General features: G+C 31.6%; 1 protein-coding gene across 1 annotated transcript in view; it reads right to left on the bottom strand.

The window, feature by feature from the left end:
• LOC113370517 overlaps positions 1–20884 on the bottom strand; it is a gene marked incomplete in the record, with an annotated part of 302645 nt that overhangs the window by 20270 nt on the left and 261491 nt on the right. The window contains 1 exon segment of the mRNA XM_026611191.1: positions 18879–19367. Within this exon segment, the coding sequence (XP_026466976.1) occupies positions 18879–19367 (489 nt within the window).

Below are 20884 nucleotides of genomic sequence, written 5' to 3'. Positions count from 1 at the left end.
AAAAATGGCCCACAACTTAGCACTTATTTGCAAATCTCTGGCTGCAGAGATTCGAATACTATAAAACTATTTCACATAATTTTTCATGTGGTATATTTGTTTGTGTTTGTATAAATGTATATATATATATATATATATATATATATATATATATATATATATATATATATATATTTATATACATATATATATATATATATATCTTATATATAAAATTCTTCTGTAACAATGTAAGTTTCATTAATCCTCCTAAACTATAATTCGGATTTTCGTGAATCTACCTGAAGTTTGTTCGGGAAATTTTCTAGAATGTTTTGATTCATGGAAATATAGTTAGATTGTAGAAATAAATGGAAAAAAATACAAAAAACCGCTTATCATTGTTTGCCCTTGAAAATATTTGAAGCTTAGTTTGACATTAAAAACAATTGAAGACTGTCATTTGCCAAACATTTCTATTCACTTATAGGCTAAGACAATATTAAAATATAATAAATTCATGATTATGAATAAGGAAAATGTAATGTCTACATTATTAATTAATAAAAAATTATTTAGAAGTTTCATTGTGTCAAAAATTCATATGTTTATCATTGGGTACGGAATATTTACTCAATGGAGCGCTTTCGGTCTGCACTTTTTTTACTGTTTTCCATTTCGTTTGGAATTTTGGAACTAGGTTCATCTTACTCTTCAGAAGTAAAAACAATTTAGACATCTTTACCACTTCTCGGGTGGATGACATTTCTTTTCAGTGGTGTAATTTTACTTTTTTCAAAATAACGTTGGGTATCGATAAAAGAACTAATTATAAAAGAAAAATGTTTAATAATGTCTTTCAAAAAAGCAAATACTTTTCAAGTTACTCGCTACTGAAAATTTGTTTCTTTTTTGCGTTTTTCATCATTTTTTGCTAATATCTTTAAAAATATACATTTTAACGAAAATCATGTAATGAACAAAATTATATCAATTAAAATCTTAATAAATCGCTATATTATAGTGTTTTAGGAACATTATTAGGCTAGATATGAAAATGGGATTTTATAGTGCTCAAAATAAGTTTTAAAATGAGTACTTCTGCATGTAAAATGAGTAGACTATCATGCAAAAAAAGACGCATATAATATTTTTTCATTTAAATCAAATAGTTTTTCAGTGCCATTTTCACCAAATTTAAAAATAATCGTATTCCATCTAGAACTAACTAACTTGGTTTAAGAGATCTTGACTGATTCTAGAAAATACCACAACTTTAATACAAACGATTTTCAAAAAACTCATGATTTCATGAAAAAAAACATTAAAAAATACATCCAATTTCTCATTATAATATCTCTGAAAAAAATACGTATAAAAGTATATATATATGAAAATTCGAGGTATTTTTCTGACTAATTATTGTTGTTTATTAATTTTCCATTACACAAATATTGATAGAGGTATTAATTAAGGAGTGCGTGCCTGTCCAACCAGAGGTCTTTCGAGCCCTTTAACTCTTCGCCGTTTCACAATAAGAAAGTTACGGTAAAATTTATGATAGAGAAAGTTGTAACTTATTTAATCACCTTTAAAATAGTGTATTACAAATTCTGATAAAATCAGAATTTAAAGAGTAATAATCCAATTAATGCGGTGGATGGTGACGGAGTGCAAATTGATTTCACTTCTGAACTTAAGATAAATATTAGCCTATTTCTAAAATATCAAGTAAATTGGAGCACAGTATAAAAATTTACAGAGCAATAATTTTGTTGATCGTAAGTTGAATAGAGCATATGTGAACAGGATTTAACAAATTAATTCACTTCAAATATAAACTTAAGCAATAATGTATATTGATTTATTGGAGAAAAAAATGTAATTTAGATATTAAAATTACTAAAAGCCAGTTAAAATATGGTACGAAATTATAAAAAATTATAGGCAACATTATTGAAGCAATTATTTTGGGTAGAAAAATAAAAGGTGATATGGCTTCTTTATATTAATTCTTTCTGAATTTGTTGTACTTTTTAAGAGATTTCAATTTTCAACACGTGTATCTTATGCTATGACCATGAATCACAAAGGCAGACGATCATTTTTAGTGTGATAAATTTGGAAAATCAATGTTTTAGCCGTGAATAAACAAAAAAATCATTCATTTAAACATCCACATCTACATGTATGTCTGAAAATATTGTATAATCCTTAAATTCAATAAAATAAATTGAGCTATTGGAAATAAATTAGTTCTATAAATCGCAGAGTATAATTTTTAATATATAATTTTATTGAACATATTTTAATATTTGTTAAAGGGATAATTGAAGTGTTAACTGTGAGAATTGAGAATAATCATTTTATTTGAAACAGTACTACATTTAACATCACTCACATATTGGTGTAAATAGTAACTCGAAGAACAATAATGATTATTTTTAACTGAACGGTATAAGTATTAGTATAGGATATTAAAAAAACGTAGAGGTGGATACAGGACAACGTCTGTCGGGTCATCTAGTTTTATATATAAAATTCTTCTGTAACAATGTAAGTTTCATTAATCCTCCTAAACTATAATTCGGATTTTCATGAATCTTCCTGAAGTTTGTTCGGGAAATTTTCTAGAATGTTTTGATTCTTAGAAATATAGTTAGATTGTAGAAATAAATAGAAACAATTACAAAAAACCGCTTATCATTGTTTGACCTTTAAAATATTTAAGGCATGGTTTGACATTAAAAACAAATGACAACAGTCATTTGCCAAACATTTCTATTCACTTATAGGCTAAGGCAATATTAAAATACAGTAAATTCATGATAAAAAAATAAAGAAAATGTAATGTCTACATTATTATTGTCAAAAAGCAGCTGAGATGTGCCATAATTAAATTAATATAAGATGATAATAATATAACATGCGTCTGACGCGCACGGCGAATCGTGTTCTCAACGCACTTTGCGATAAGTGATTGCGCTCAAAAATATTCAATTTGCGGTCGTTTTGCCTTACTATACTAAGTCACAATACAAAAAAAATTATTCAGAAGTTTTATTGTGTCAAAAATTCATATGTTTGGGTACGGAATATTTACTCAATGGAGCGCTTTCGGTCTGAACTTTTTTTACTGTTTTCCAATTCGTTTGGAATTTTGGAACTAGGTTCATCTTACTCTTCAGAAGTGAAAACAATTTAGACTCCTTTACCACTTCTCGGGTGGATGACATTTCTTTTCAGTGGTGTAATTTTACTTTTTTCAAAATAACGTTGGGTATCGATAAAAGAACTAATTATAAGAGAAAAATGTTTAATAATGTTTTTCAAAAAAGCAAATACTTTTCAAGTTACTGGCTACTGAATTTTTGTTTCTTTTTTGTGTTTTTCATCATTTTTCGCTAATATCTTCAAAAATATACAATTTAACGAAAATCATGTAAAGAACAGAATTATATCAATTAAAATCTTAATACATCACTATTTTATAGTGTTTTAGGAACATTATTAGGCTAGATATGAAAAAGGGTTTTTATAGTGCTCAAAATAAGCTTTAAAATGAGTACTTCTGCGTGTAAAATGAGTGAGCTATCATGCAGATAAAGGACGCATACAATGTTTTTTTTTATTGAAATCAAATAGTTTGAGTGCCATATCCACCAAAATTCAAAATAATCGTATTCCATCTAGAATTAACTTGGTTTAAGAGATCTAATCGCAGTGTATAATTTTTAATATACATTTTTATTGAACATTTTTTAATATTTGTTAAATGAATAATTAAAGTGTTAACTGTGGGAATTAAGAACAATCATTTTATTTGAAACAGTTCTACATTCAACATCACTCATATATTGGTGTAGATTGTAATTCAAAAAACAGTAATTATTATTTTTAACTAAGCATTAAATATTAGTATAAAATATTGAAAAATTGTAGACGTAGGTACAGAACAACGTCTGTCGGGTCAGCTAGTATATATATATCTTATATATAAAATTCTTCAGTAACAATGTAAGTTTCATTAATCCTCCTAAACTATAATTCGGATTTTCATGAATCTTCCTGAAGTTTGTTCGGAAAATTTTCTAGAATGTTTTGATTCATAGAAATATAGTTAGATTGTAGAAATAAATTGAAAAAATTACAAAAACCGCTTATCATTGTTTGCCCTTGAAAATATTTGAAGTTTAGTTTGACATTAAAAACAATTGAAAACTGTCCTTTGCCTAACATTTCTATTCACTTATAGGCTAAGGCAATATTAAAATATAATAAATTCATGATTATGAATAAGGAAAATGTAATGTCTACATTACAGCTCTAAAGCAGCTGAGATGTGCCAAAAATTAATATAAGATGCAAATAATATAACATGCGTCTGACAGTCTGTGCATGCGACAGACGCGCACTTTGCGAACAGATTCGCCGTACGAATTCGTGCAAAGAAGACGAGCCATAAGTGATTGCGCTCAAAAATATTCAATTTGCAGTCGTTTTGCCTTACTATACTAAGTCACAATAAAAAAAAAATTATTTAAAAGTTTCATTGCGCCAAAAATTCATATGTTTTTGTCATTGTTGGGTACGGAATTTTACACAATGGAGCGCTTTCGGGTCTGACTTTTTTTTAACTGTTTTTCATTTCGTTTGGTGAATTTTGGAACTAGGTTCATCTTTACTCTTCAGAAGTGAAAATAATATATATATATACCTCTATATATATATACATATATATATATATATATATAATATATATATCTAATATATAATAAATCTCGTGTCACGATGTTGGTTCGCGATGGACGCCCAAACTACTGTACCGATTTTAAATTTTATTGGCTCAACGTGTGCATATATATCCAACTTAGGTTATAGGAAATTTTGAAAAGTAAATTTAAAATATAAATATATAATTTTTATAAATTTCTAAAAATTTTGACAGAAAATGGCCAAAAAAAAAAACAAAACACTATAATGACAAATGTCAAATTTTATGGAAAACTCGAGAAATAAGGATTTATGATTTTTGAAAAAAAAATTTGACTGTTCAAAAAATTTAATTCAAAAACATATACATATATAGATATACCCAGCATTTATATCCAAATTAGATGAAATGCTATATTCATAATCACAATTTATAGTTTTAAATCTAATGAAAAGTCAATGTTTATAAATTTGAATAAATGTTGACATGAAAATCGTCAAATGTCATTTGTCAATATTTATGAAAATAATTATATAAATATATTTACAATTTATATTTATTTGATTAGCTTACCAAATTATTTCGGATACCAAAACTTCATCAAAACCTTATAGATCAGAGATCACAATAAAAAAGCGACATATTGAATTTAAAATTAATCATAAACAAAAATTTGACATTTCACAAAAAAATGTTTAACGACTTCAATAAAAACAAATAAATTAATTATTCCAAGTTATATTGCCGAACAAATTATAGATACAACACAATATTGTAAAATAAATATTATATATTAATTTTCGACCAAAAAGGAAATATTTTGACATTTACAAATATACTGCATATTGAATATATAAAATTGACATTCACTATTTTTCAATTAAATGAAAATGTAAAAAATCAAATATTTATATAAAAAATGGTATATTCAGATAAAGATACTGATTTGTTAATTTAGACTGAAACCTGATTTATTCATTAATTTAAAAAAAAATTGACATAAACAAAATTAAAATAAACAAAACACCTGCATCATGCGTTGGAATTAATTATCGAAGTGTAAAGAAATTTGTGTAATTAAAATAAAATATTATTATTATATGAGTTGAGATAAATTTTGATTGCCATCGCAAACGTTAATCATACAGAAAATTGTAACCTCTTAAATGGAATAGTACAATCTGAAGGTATCATTGCAATCTGACAAAAACAAACTAGACAAACTAAATATTATATCATATTATATTAAATTTCGATCCAAAAGAAAATATTTTGACAGTTATAATTAATTTGAAATGAAATGCAAATGTCAAAAATCGGATCTTTATGTAAAAAAATATTTATTTCCACAATATTCCAATATGAATTTGCACTTTTTTATGAATTTAACAATCATATAATATATTCATTGATGACTTAAAATAATTATTAATTTATAAAAAATAAATATTGACGTATTTGACATGACAAAAGTATAATAAACAAAACGCTATGATGCGAGTGAATTAATTTTTGAAGTATGAAATGTCAAATAATTTTGAAATTATAACAAGTTTTTAACTATTTGTCAGAAAGAATATATTTTATTACAAATTCATACCCATATCAAGCACCAAAGTAATAAATACTATTTATAAAATGACATATTATTCATAGACAATATGATTTTAATGCATATTTTAATTATATGTATGTTTTATATAAATATCGAATGAATATATTTATGATTCACTTGATTTCAATGAAAATAATTCAATGCCAAAATAAAAAGTATACATCTAAAATTATAGTCTAAATATTACAATTTTGATAAAAAATCATCCATTATTTTACAGTACGAAAATTGATAAAAAATTAATAAAAGTGCCAAAAATCAAACATTTTTTAGATTTGGACTCAAATTTCTCAGAACTTTATCCATGTTAGTTTCAGGGATAGTATGAATATCAATTTGCAGTCGAAAATTTATATGATAAGTGATTAAAACATTATAGATCACAATAAAAAAGCGACATATTGAATTTAACATTAATCATAAACAAAATTCTGACAGTTCAAAAAAAATGAATTTTTAACGACTTCAATAAGATACAAATAAATTAATTATTCCAAGTTATGTAGGCAATATTGGCAATCAAATTATGTAGGTATATAGGCAATATTGGCAATCAAATTATAGATATAAATTATATCATATTATATTAAATTTCGAACCAAAAAGGAAATATTTTGTCCTTTAAAAATTTAGTGCATATTGGATATATGAAATTGACATTCAATATTTTTAAATTAAATGCAAAAGTAAAAAATCTGATATTTATATAAAAATTATATATTCAGATAATGGTACTGCGATGATTCAGACTAAAATCTAATTTATTCATTGTCACATTGATTATTACAGGTATGACTAAAAATACTATATAACCCTTAAATGCAATAAAATAAATTGAGCTATTGGAAATAAATTTGTTCTATAAATCGCAGTGTATAATTTTTAATATACAATTTTATTGAACATTTTTTAATATTTGTTAAATGAATAATTAAAGTGTTAACTGTGGGAATTGAGAACAATCATATTATTTGAAACAGTTCTACATTCAACATCACTCATATATTGGTGTAAATAGTAATTCAAAAAACAGTAATTATTATTTTTAACTAAGCAGTAAATATTATAAAATATTGAAAAATTGTAGACGTGGGTACAGAACAACGTATGTCGGGTCAGCTAGTATATATATATATATATATATATATATATATATATGTGTGTGTGTGTGTATTTTCATGTAATATATGTTTATTTGTATAATCTTGCTCAATAGCTTTTGGTATTGGTATTCTGCCTTGAGGCAAGTTACATGAACTTCCCGATTTGTGTAAATAATCGACCTAATCCATGATAGATAGATTAATTTATGAAGTTATGAAGTTAATTTATGAAGTTAAAAGTATTCAAAGTGGATTTCCGGGTCGGAGTATTTTTTAAAAGCAAATTTTAAAAATAATTTTTATAATTGAGCCAGTTTTTTGTAGGACTTTAATCGTTTATTATGTTCATTAAGACCAGGTACTTTATCGTTATACCAAGTAAATCGTCTAATTTTAATTTTAACAAATGTCAAAAGAACTACTCATTTTCTCAAACTCTGATGAATTTTTAAAATTAAACTACTTGTTGTAAGGCCGTAATATTTCAGTAAGTTCTATAAGACCACAATATATATCGCCAAAAAAAGTTCCATGAAAATCGGCTTAAATATTTTTTTCAACAGTTAATTACAAGAAATCGGTTCGGTCAAACAATAGTCCTCATCGAGATACATCAAATGGTTTTTAAATTTCTGAAATCGTTTAAAGCTAAACGAGTTGTTGTAGGGCCGTAATATTTTAGTATAATTGGTGTGGCCTTAATTAGATGATCAGACCACACGGAATGGCTGGTATTCTTGAATATTGGAAAACTAAACAAAAACGTTCTTTTTCTCATATAATAAAAAACTAAAAAAAATCACCTCACTAGGTTGATTAAAAGAAACTTAACAAAAAAACTTCTTAAACGGAACCGAAAAAGGAAAGCAGCTAAAGCGTACTATAATATACTATAATAACGCACTGGAATCGAAATGAACAAGGAACATGGAAATTCACTATACCCAAACTGAATAGAACCCGAACTGGAAACGAACTAGAACCGAACGCACTAGAACTGAACTGGAAGCGGACTAGAACCCAACAGAACTAGGAACCAACTAGAACAGACTGACCTCATGTCGGAAGCCTAGGTCAACGTTTTCGAAGGAAAGAGATAGAAAGTGGATTAAAATGAAATGGTAATTCGGTTGACACATTGCATCCCCGAGATGGCGACTATATTATTATCGACGCATGTAAATAGTCATGGTGGCGTCACCAGAGATCTAAAAGACTATGGTATCTGCTGTCAAAAAAATAATAATAATAATCGACGAAAAAAATTTTTACATCTTATTACAAGAAAACTGCCCGGCCGATCTCTACCAAAAACTAATCAGCACGATTCCCAACCAATATCTTTCGAATGGTTTTTGAATTTTCAAAATCGATTCAAAATTGCGGGCTAAAACGTAGACGAAATTTTTTTCACTTTCTGCGATTTTTAAAGAAACGGCTTGGCCGATTGTCGCACAAAACTGACAAACAATAGTCCTCATCGAGATACATCGAATGGCTTTTAAATTTTTGAAATCGGTCCAGCCGTTTTTGAAAAAACGTCGATTTACGACAAAAAATCTGTTCACACACACACACACATACTTTTTCCAAATTTGGTCTCATTCGATTCAGAATGGCTTGAAACGTCGAGAAAACATAAAATTAGCGATTCGGATTTTTTTTATGAAAACATTAGCTTCTCCTTCGGAAAGTTAAAAAAAAACATATTATATAAACAAAACCTAATCTAGAGCTCAGTTATTATTCCCGAATGAGAAGTTAATGCTTATTAGTTAATATTATCTCATATTTTCATTCGTAATAACTAACCGATACATTCTCGTGGTCAAACAAACCAAATGTTTACAGAATCATTCAAGTCGCTCGATCCATACTATCGATAATAGGAAATAAATTTGTTTAAATCATTTTAATGAAGTTGAGAAATTAAAATTCTTAATACGGAACCCAAAAAATGAAAATAATTTATCATTAGTACTCATGACTAAAATCTCTATTGAATTATCGAATGTTCATATGTGTAATGATAATTTTAGACGGTCAAAAAGCATTTTAAATAACTTCTTTTTTGCATATACAAAACAGCTACCTCCAGATACAAAAATGTAATAGCTTATTCAAATGTATTACCTCAATATAAGTACATTTATATCAATCATTCTAATCAAACCTTCCGTTCGCTCAAAAATTGAATAGCCATTGCTAGCACTTTCGGCCCGTAACCGGACCTGCTTTTGCAGAAAACTAATCAGCATATCTTCCCATAATATAAATATGATGTTTTTTGAGTCGTTCAAATCAATTGACTAGTTCTCTCCAAAATGTCTGCGCTACATATGGAAACAGTACAATGATCAGCAAAAGAAGCATATCCCACTTTGACCAGCTTTATAACCATGTAAACTCTATCATACAACCGCTGCTATTGGACTCTCAACCCAGAAGACTGTAAAAGAAGAAGTAAAGCCCTACTTGAGTTTATATTGAACCAAACAGCCATAGAACAACAATATGTTCTTATTGATGTTAAAAAAAAATGTTTACGCAAAATTGTATCCGCACATGTACATACAAACATACAAACATACACTGATACATAAAACACACACATACACCCATTCCTTCCAATGTATGCCAAAATGTTTAGAAAATTTTTAAACGTGATATACGAGATATTTTCATTTTTAACTTTCTGACGGAAAAGTTATTGTTTTCGTCAAAATATCCAATTTGCTACTTTTATATTTTCTCTGAAGCTACTCTGAATCAAATTAGAGTTTAGACCAAAGTTAGAAAAAGTATATGTGCGTGTATGCATATGTGAGTCGATTTTTAACCTTTTGTCCACGTTTTTTCAAAAATGCCTAAACCAATTTCAAAAATTTAAAAGATATTCGATGTATCTCGATGAGAACTAGCGCTTGTCAGTTATGCGCGACGATCGACCAAGCTGTTCCTTTGTAATTAGCAAAACGTGTTAACTCTGTCGTCCACGTTCTATCTCACAATCCTGAATCAATTTCAAACATTCAAAAACTGTTCACAATTCAAAAACGCCACTCACAATAGAATGACGTCATTGAATGTTGTCACAGAGCACTTAAAAATGTGACAATTGATAAACCGTGCTAAAAAAATTATTAGAGGGAGAGTATATGTAAAGGCTTCACTGTACAAATTCTTTTGCTTTCTACAGAAGCAATCCTTAAATGATATTAACTTCCTGTTGGGTAAGATGTAGCGAAAATGAAAATTATTGTATATCTTTATGTTTCAGAGGTTTCTGAGCATTTTGGCATAATTTAGGAAAAATGATGTATGTGTGTGGGTATGCATGTGTGTGTGTGTTTTATCATAGCGAAGAAAATGCATCCTAGACTGGTCTTTTGTATGGGTATGTTTGACTCAATACCGCCTGGATATAGTTAAAAAACAACTAAAACCTCCGCTTTTCACTTCCCCGTGGAAACCGCCGGTAGGCATTACTTCGCAAGAATATATACATGTGTAAAAAGAGAGCAACCTATCTGAATGACTCAAACAACATTCATTTCGACAGAGAATCGGAGCTAAAAGTGTATAAAATGGCAGTTGTTGAGTGAACAAAGCATTCAATTAGATTGATTCAGACAATATTCAAATCGTTCTGATAGAAAGACACGCTGATTAGTTTTTACGGTAGCCAATCGTAGCGAGTTCACAGTCACATGACTTATTTTCAAATTTTATGAATTTTTAATCGTTTAATTAATTTTTGTTTTGTTTTTTGTTTTACATAAATATATATTTGTAATGAAGTTTTAAAAAACATGAAAATAAAAAAAATCAAACTTCTAATTGGTGACTAGGAGACTCGTGCACGGGTAAACCGGTAAACTGATAAACTGGAGAACTGATAAACTGGTGCACAGTTAAATTCGTAGATATGTACACTGATGGACGGACCAAATTTGTATGTGTATGTATGTAAACAGATTTTTTGCCGTAAATCGACGTTTTCTTAAAAACGGCTGTACCGATTTCAAACATTTAAAAGCCATTCTATGTATCTGGATGAGGGCTCGTGTTTACGTTTCTTGTTGTTTGCAAAAAAGTGAAACATTTTTCGTCCACGTTTTAGCCCGCAATTCTGAATCAATTTTGAAAATTCAAAAACTGTTCGAAATTAAAGATTGGCCGGGCCGTTGTCTTGTGATAAAAGTGTTAAAAAAATCCTAAAATTTTTATAATTTTTTTTGGCTGTCCATGGTCTTATAGATCATACAAAAATATTACGGTCCTACGATAAGTCGTTTAATATTGAAACTTCGTCAAAGTTTGCAAAAATTAGTATCGTTTTTTTGGCGTTTGACAAAATTAGAACTTTTATCGACGTTTGCTTCAAAACGCCGGAACTACTAGCAAAAATTTAAAAGCCAATCGATGTATCTCGATGAGGACTATCCCTTGTCAGTTTTGTGCTCCGATCTGCCGAGCCGTTTCTTTGTAATTTGTAAAAAGTGTTAAACTTTTCGTCCACATTTAAGTTTATACTACCAAATCGATTTTAAAAAATCAAAAACTGTTCGAAAGATATTAGTTGGAAATGATACTGATTAGTTTCAGGTGAAAATGTACCGGGCTGTTTTCTTGTAATTAACCATTGAAAAAAAAATTCAAGCCGATTTTCATGGAATTTTTTTGGCGATATATATCATGGTCTTATAGAATTTACTGAAATATAGTAGTTTAATTTTGAAAAATCATCAAAGTTTGAGAAAATTAGTAGTTTTTTTGACGTTTGTTAAAATTAAAATTAAACGATTTACTTGGTATAACGATAGAGTGTTCGTTCGTTTGCAATGATATGTGATAAATTCACTCGAAATTCTTTTAATCACTCATCAATTAATTTTTATTTTATCGAAAGTAATGGGCCATGAAGTTGAGTGGTCCAAGGATGTCAATTACCTTGGTGTGATCCTGGACCATAGACTCAGCTTAGCGAAACATATTAATACGAAAATTGGACAGGCTTACGGGATGTTAAATCTACTGAGACCTCTCTTGAACCACAACAGCCCGCTAAGCGTGAAGAACAAGTGGACACTCTACTTGACACTTATAAGACCGTTACTGACATACGCCGCTCCAGCATGGAACGCGACGACTAAGACCAACTTACGGAAACTACAGACAATACAAAATAAGACACTACGACTTGTACTTAACACAATAAGGGACCCGCTGACTAGACATTACTACTTTACAAAATACATACATGAACAGAAATGAACACACTGACTGACAATACTCGACCATATAAAAAAGCTCGCCGAAAATTTTTATCAAAAACTAGCAAACCCGGCAAACTCCGTTTTGCCACCAGATGATTTCGTGAGAAAGATGAAGAAATTTTTTTTTGTTTTATATTTGAAAAATAAAAATAATATTTCATTACACAGTAATGAATTTATTTCGATTACAAAAATAAAGTGTTTTTCAGTTGAACTTCTCTAAGTAAATGAAAGTGAATCCAAAGTAAATACTGAATGGAAGAGTTATACGTGTCCGTAAATTATCCGTTTCATTGAAGTGCTCTTTGGTAAACCATATTTTTTTGTTTTTTGGTCTGAAGTTAACACAAACAAAGCGGATGGTTTTCCAACTCGTGAACACGCAACGTATAACTGCACATGTGAAAAACAATGATTTTATAAATTTATTCCGCAAACACTAAGCGATTGGACTTGCGACTTGTTAATTGTCATTGCGAACTGGAAATTGCAATCGTTTGAAGTCAAACGGAAGACCACTCGAAATCATTGGTATTCGAAGAATACATACATTTTCACCTTCGTACTTTCCGTTAATAATGGTTGCCTCAATCAAATTCGGCATAAGTCTTTTTACCGAAAGTCGAGTACCGTTGCAAAGTTGCGATTCAAATTACGCAATATCATAATAACTGTACCAACTTTGAGTCGCAGCTTATATGGTGGAAATCCTGGCAACTCCAGAGAGTTCAAAAACTCAGTTGGATAATTAACTACATCATCGGGATTTGTTATGGAATCAATGGAGTTTGCGGCAAAAATTGCTCGTTGACTTAACCAAGCATAATTCTGATAATTTTCACTGATATTTGGAAATGAAAAACATTTTCAATAAGAGCTAATTGAAAGTCTATAAACCGGCAAAAGTCGTTGGTAAGAGTAATTTATCAAAGTAGCTGTCAAACAATGTAACTATCGGCGCCATCTATTTAAAATATTGGTTTGTAGTACATGCTAAGTATCAGAGGTGATGCTGCATGTGAAAACCATTTTTCCGCTTTTCTGGATTTTGCTCTTCAATTTTCTTTGCTATAAACTTCACGGAGGCCGAGACCTTTCCGACGAATGCAAAATCGTCGAAATCAGTTCGTGCGTTCTGGAGTTATATCGTCAAGAAGGAAAACCCGACTTATTTGGGATAAATCCGGCCCGGGTCTCGGCCAATATACTAGGGACGTAGTTTGATATGGCAATCACGCCACGCGGGTACAAGAACTAGCTTTAACCACCAGTCTTTCACCTGCCTATCTATTCAGTACGCCAAGAGTTTGAGTCACAGCGAGCTAGTCAGCATCAGTAGTACCATTCGCACCAAAACATGAACACCATATTTTCAACTTCTCTACATTCAGTCTACACACAATTTAGTACAACACGTTGCCGAACACCTGCAAATACCGTCAACGAGTTAACCGAGCGCGGAGTGATGTGGGATCAAAGTAGACTGTACTTCCAAACGAGGATGACATGTCATAGTTTATATTCTTGTAAACAAATACTTTACAAAACATTTTCATAAAGTTGGAAATCATTAACTACAAATTGAACTCATTTCCTCAGAAGTAGCAGAGACGCCAAAAAATTGTAAAAAGAATTTTAATTTCACAGAAATTGAGCAAATTACCCATGTTTCAGCCTGAAATACGTGTCAAAAAATTTAATGTAAAATATCTGTAAAAAAATCATACAATTCTAAAATTTCACATTTTACTCTTCCCAAAATCCGTGCGATTTGTAAAAGAATGATCCTGTGGGGTGGTCCCACATATAAAAATTAAGACACCACAATGTGAAAAATAATGTTTATTACAAAATAATATTTACAAAATTTTCTTGGGTATTCTACGGTTGGATTTGCTAGTTTTCCCAGATGTTGACTGCTCTACCCGTAGAGAAGAAAAGAGGTCGAGAACGGTATCTGCTTTCGTTATATACTTGGTAGCCTGACCCCGTCCACACATTAGGGTCCCTAATAGTGTGGAGGCTAGTGTAGCTCTTTACTACTATTTCTACATAGTAGGAGAGTTAGTGTCACTGCAATACCTTCCTGGCGAGTCAAAAAAATTTTGTTAATTTTATTGGATGCGAGGACGAACTACTTGTCCAAATCGTGTTCTATGTTGTTCGGAGGTATGTTCCGTAGCGCTGGATGGAGTTGGACTCGTACTTTGGTCGGCTTCTGCGATGAAAGCGGGCTTGACACGATAAATGCGTTACATTGCGTTCTCCAATTTCAATTTTCAATGTTTTGGAGTTTCGATCTATGACTTCATACGGACCTCTGTATGGACAAGAAAGCACTCGGCGAAGAGCGTCTTCCCTAAGAAATACAAATTTTTACAAACCAATTTCTTTGTGTACAAACGTTTTTTTTTTGGTCCATGTGCAGATGTAGGAGTTGGATGTATCGTTTGGAAATGTCGATGTAGGTTTCTCTAGAAGCCGCTTGCTGGTATCTCCTTGCGTGTGCTGATTAAAAATTCGCCAGGTAGACAAAGCAGTTTCCCGTATACTAATTTGGTGCTGCTACTTTTAATGTCTTATTGAACAGAGGCTCGAATTCCTAATAAAATAGCCGGTAGAGAATCCATCCATGACGGGTCTGCATGGCACATCAGGGCTGTTTTCAGTGGCCTATGAGCATTTTCAATCAATCCATTCGATTGCTGATTATTTGCTGTAGTAGGAGTGTGGCAGATTTCTAGTAGTTTGGTTACGCCTTGAATAACAGATAAACAGAATTGCCGTCCTTGGTCGCTTGTTACTTGAGATGGAACACCAAAGCGCTAAATCCGTATAGAGTATCAAAAATGTGTCGACTATGTTCAGCAGGAACATAAGGACGTAATCGATTTTGAGAAATGTCACAATATAATGGTTCTTTGGTACCCGGAATAACGATGCGTTTCAGGTTGAGAGCAGTATCTGATTTTATGAGCGTAGCAAAATGTTCATCTTCGTCTTGCGATTTAGCAATAACGGAGTAATCCAAAGGCGATGTTATGGCTTCTGTTCTTGAGAAAGCGCCGGGTACTATGTTTTGTTGTCCACTAACATGGCAAACATCTGTTCTAAACTGCGACAAGAAACTTAATTGGTTTAATTGTATTGGCGGCAGCTTGTCTTTTCGTTGGGAAAAGGCGTGAATTAAAGGTTTGTGGTCAGTAAACCTAATGAAATGCCTGCCTTCCAATAAGCTTCGGAAATGTTGCACTGCTTCGTAACCAGCCAAAAGTTCTCGATAGGTTGCCATGTGCCATAGATGTACTGCTGTAATACTGCACCGATAGAATGGTTGGATACATCTCTAAATAATGCTGTTTGAGCATTTGGAACAGAGTGTGCTAGTAATGTTGCTTTAGCCAGTTCTTTCTTACAAGTCTCGAAGTTATGTTGAAGCTATGGGGTCCAAGAAATTGGTTGTGATTTAGATTTGGTAAATCCTGAGAGCAGCTTGTGTAGCGGAGCAAGAAATTCAGCTATGTGAACCATAAACCTTAGATAATAATTAATCATTACTATGAAGCGTAGCAGCTTTGAATAGGTTGCCGGTTGCAGATATTCTTGGAGATCGTTGATACAGTCTTGTGGTGGCAAAGTTACATCTTTAGAAATTTCATGACCAAAAAATGTAACTTTGGGTGCACCTAATACGCATTTCGCTTCGTTTATAACAACGCCGTGGTCTTTCAAACGTTGAAATAGTTGCCGGAGATGATCTTGATGCTCTTCTGTCAAAGTAGATGATAAAAGAATATCGTCTTGGTATGCGTAATAAAAATCCAAACCTTGTGTAACCTCATTTATAAATCGCTGAAATGTATGTGCTGCATTCCTTAAACCAAAAGTCATGTAAGGGAATTCAAACAGCCCAAAGGGTGTTAATATTGTAGTTTTTGTGATATCATCAGGATGAACTGGAATCTGTTGAAATTCTTGCTATAAACTAAGTTATCTTTTGAAATGCTTTAACTAAGTCGATCACTGAAAATACAGTACATCCAGCTAAGTTATGCGCGTAGTCTGCAATATAACGTACAAGATATTTATCTGGAATTGTGCGCGAGTTGAGAAGCCGATAATCTGCGCATGGGCGCCACGTCGAATTCTTTTTCTGTGTCAGATGTAGAGGTGGGGACCAAGAACTATTGGAGGGTCTTGCTATGCCTAATTCTACCATATTCTTATATTCTTCTTTGGCTACGCGAAGTAATTCTGACTTAAGGCGACGTGGTCTAGAACTGGAGTAGTTCTGATATAATGAAATGTTTTGTGTTTGCTTTCTTGGCACAAGCCTGATGGTTTGGTGATGGATCGAAAATCGGCTAATAATTTATTATATGCACTATCTCCAAATATAGACTTGACACTTTGTATCCGAGAAAATGTGATACATCCCGGAGAAGACAATGTTGTCAGGTTGTCATGTAGACGCGAATTCTTTATATCGATAATGATATTGTAGTACGTCAAGAAGTCTGCTCCGAGAATAGGCATTGTTACGTCTGCTACAATGAATCCCCAAGTGAAATTTCTTCTTAGTCCAAAATCTAATTGCAAAATAATATAACCCTACGTGCGTATGTTGGTTCCATCGGCTGCAGACAATGTATAGTTTAGTTGTGGGTTCGGTTTAGCAGTTAAGCGCACTGGATACACGCAAACGTCTAAACCTGTGTCGACCGAAAACTGTATCTTAGTTCTGCGATCACTTATAAAGTGGCGACGGCTTGATGAAGAGCAAGGATAGGTCGCAATCACCCCTGCCGTTGGAGTTTTCCTCTCTAAACGTACATTGACTTTTACATTTTCTTACCTTCTTTCCGAATTTGGCGTGATATCAACAGAATGTATTTCGGTTGCGCGATTTGGAAGCACTTCTCGGCCTGAGGAAGTGGATAGACCTGTCTTGTCGAAACGGACTACGGATTCTATTTGCTGACCGGTTGACTCTGCTGTGAATTTGGCTAATTGCTCCGTAAGATCTTCGACACCCCGTGTCAGTTGATCATTTTTATCAATTAGTTTTTGTATGATGTCTTGCTGTTGGTTGTTACAAGTTGCTGCGATTACTGGCGGTTGTGCAATCTCACATATCTTGTCGGCAAGCGATGCAAATTCTTCTAGGTCTCCATTGATCTGTGTTTGCAATATTTGTTGAGTCTGGACCGGCAGACGTTGAATCCAGATTTCTCGAAGGAGTGAATTGTCGACTGTAGTTGTTCCGACCAATGAACGAAGGTAACGTAGGAACTGAGAAGGACTTCTTGCAAAAGTAATTGTCTTATCCTATGCCGTTCAGAAATTGAAAGTCTTTTGGTTAATTCCTCCTTTAGTTTAATATATTTATTCTTTGCAAGCGGAGAAACTATTAAGTCTTCTATCTGGAGTAAATATTTGCATTCTAAGTGATCTATTACATATTCGTATTTAGCCAGGTCATTGTTGATGCGGCATCGAGAAAATATTGAATCGACTATTGTAAACCACAATGTTGGTTTTCCAAACGAAAATGGCGGTAGATGCGGAGTGCGTGAGATTGCATCCAGTTCCCCTTTAGTATCCTGCATGTCTTCATTCATTTCACGACACGCTATGTGGTCCAATTTAGCGCCGAAGTCACCAATTATGTGGGGTGGTCCCACATATAAAAATTAAGATACCACAATTATATGTGAAAAATAATGTTCATTACAAAATAATATTTACAAAATCTTTTTGAGTATTCTTCGGTTAGATTTACTAGTGGATTGGATTGCTAGTTTACTCAATTGTTGACTGCTCGACCCGTAGAGAAAAAAAGAGGTCGAGAAAGGTAGCTGCTTTCGTTATATACCTGGTAGCCTGACCCCCTCCACACATTAGGGTCCCTAATAGTGTAGGGGCTAGTGTAGCTCTTTACTACTATTTCTCAATAGTAGGAGAGCTAGTGTCGCTACAATCCATTTACATGATAGATAAATTACTGTTTAAGGTATTAGAATAAATTCGGAACAATTGAGCCTTTTCCATTAATAATTTTAGATACAAACTAATTCAAACAATTACCTACCAACCGCTTTAAATATTATTTTCAACAATAGATATAATTCATGTTTGCAATTATTGAGGTTAAGATATTCAAATGAAAGATAATAAAATTGTCCTACCTTATGATCGGGCCAGCCCTCAAACCAATAATGAAATACTTCTAAACAGTCTTGATTTCGATTTTCATTCTGCAAATTTCTTCTTCTTTTGACAAAAAGACGTCTAAGGCTATATCCATGTTTAAAAATAACACCTGCATTTGATACTTCATAGACTGAGTATTTACTAGCCCTATCTAGCACGTTAGTACTAGTACACGAATTATCACTCAAGATATTATTTCCATCAAAAAAGAATTCCATTGATTCGCCATTGTGCATAGGAAAATAAGGAGAACATTTCTGGTAATTACTCTCAGCTAAATCGGTCAGCATAACTATTTTCTGATAGTTTGGATTTTGTAAATGACTAACTTCGAGTATGTTTGCATTTTTAGAAGCACTACTTTCTTTAGAAGCATTTTGATACACCATAGACCAAAAGTCATATGTCGTATGGGACAATGGTCCTTGTGTAACTATATAAGCCTCAGCTAGATTGTCGTATCCCTAAAAATATAGAAAAAAAAGTATATAACAGATAAAAATTAACTAGGTGAACTGAGTCCAATATCAATTTTATCATATTATTTTGCAATTTAAAAAATTGTTTACAATAAAATTCAAAACGCCAAAATAAGATATGTCCCCAGATCTAGTTTCTGAAAAAAAAAATCTGCATCAATTCTTTTAATATGAAAAACGCTAACTGGGGCAACATTCTTGAAGACCTCAAATATTGTAAAGAATTTCTAAAAATATGCAAAGATCATTATGTAATAGGTAAAAAAAAATATAAACATAACTGTTTTAAAAAATCACCCGCTTCTCTCATAAACTTCTAGGCAAACAAGTTACCAACAACACGCGAAACAGACTCTCAAACACCTAAAAAATTTCTGCATAGAATAAATCTACCCTACAGACCCATCGTATGAAATATAATAAATAATATCATAACCACAAATTAAAATAGTTTGCATACTATATAAAAAAATCTTTTGAATCTTTCTAAACAGCTCAGATATATCCATCCCAAACGATAAGTCTCAATGTGTTGCCTAGATCAAAACAAACATTTCATTGGTATTGTCGGCGTCAAAATTTGAAGATATTTTTGTGTAGTCCAACGGTTTCAAAGATGCGGAAAAAATACTTAAACTAGTGGTGTATGGCATAGTGACTCAAGGCAAATTGCTGGTACTTCCCGTACCGTAAAATAGTGACTTTTTTTAAAAAAAATTTTTTTTTTCAAAGAGATCGCACTACGTTGCCCTTTTGCGAAATAGCAAAGCGCAAAAGCGCCGCTTTGCGGTCTAGAGGTTAAACATGACAAATGTTGATACGGAACCCATACAAATGTAACTAAATTTGTATTTATTTTCAAAATCTCTATAAATAATCTAATAATTTGATATGTCTGAATAATTTTGCATATGTCTGATGACAATTTTTGATCGCCAAATGTCATTTTTTTAACTTGGAGACATGACTCTTTAAATGCATTTACAACCAGCATACTGTCTTAAATTCTTTTATTATTTTGATTGGCAATAAATATATGCAAAAAAAACTATTTTTTTTTTTACTTTCTCTCCCGTATCTTCGAAACGGCTGGACCTGCCTCCGCCAAAAACTCATCAGCACGTTTCCTTAATAATTGTACGTCTTACGTCCATTTTTTTCAAGCATGACATAGTGTACAGAAACCTCTTGAACATTAAGATATACCTTATATATAAAAATGGAGCTCTCGATCAAATGATTCGGTAAAACTTGAATAGGGCTAAACCGATTTGGCCAGTCTTAGTCTTGAAAAATTCGTGCCAATCCAGGGATGGTCAGAAAGGTGAGATATTATTTCAAAATCGCGTAGAAACTATACATTTTTAATTTGAAAATTTTTAAAGAAGCGTAATTGAAATGAAATAATGGACAGCGGCTAATACGTCAAATATCAAACGTTTTTGACAGATGATGTTCAATTAAGTTTAATAGGATGTTTTACGTGAATATTATTTAATTAT

The sequence above is a fragment of the Ctenocephalides felis genome, unplaced genomic scaffold (assembly GCF_003426905.1).
Source record: "Ctenocephalides felis isolate EL2017-DRISC unplaced genomic scaffold, ASM342690v1 CF-g0.4_SCAFFOLD_01492, whole genome shotgun sequence".
In the NCBI taxonomy this organism is placed as follows: domain Eukaryota; kingdom Metazoa; phylum Arthropoda; class Insecta; order Siphonaptera; family Pulicidae; genus Ctenocephalides; species Ctenocephalides felis.
The sequence above is the reverse complement of the archived record's forward strand: the minus strand, read 5'-3'. Positions and strand labels throughout refer to the sequence as shown.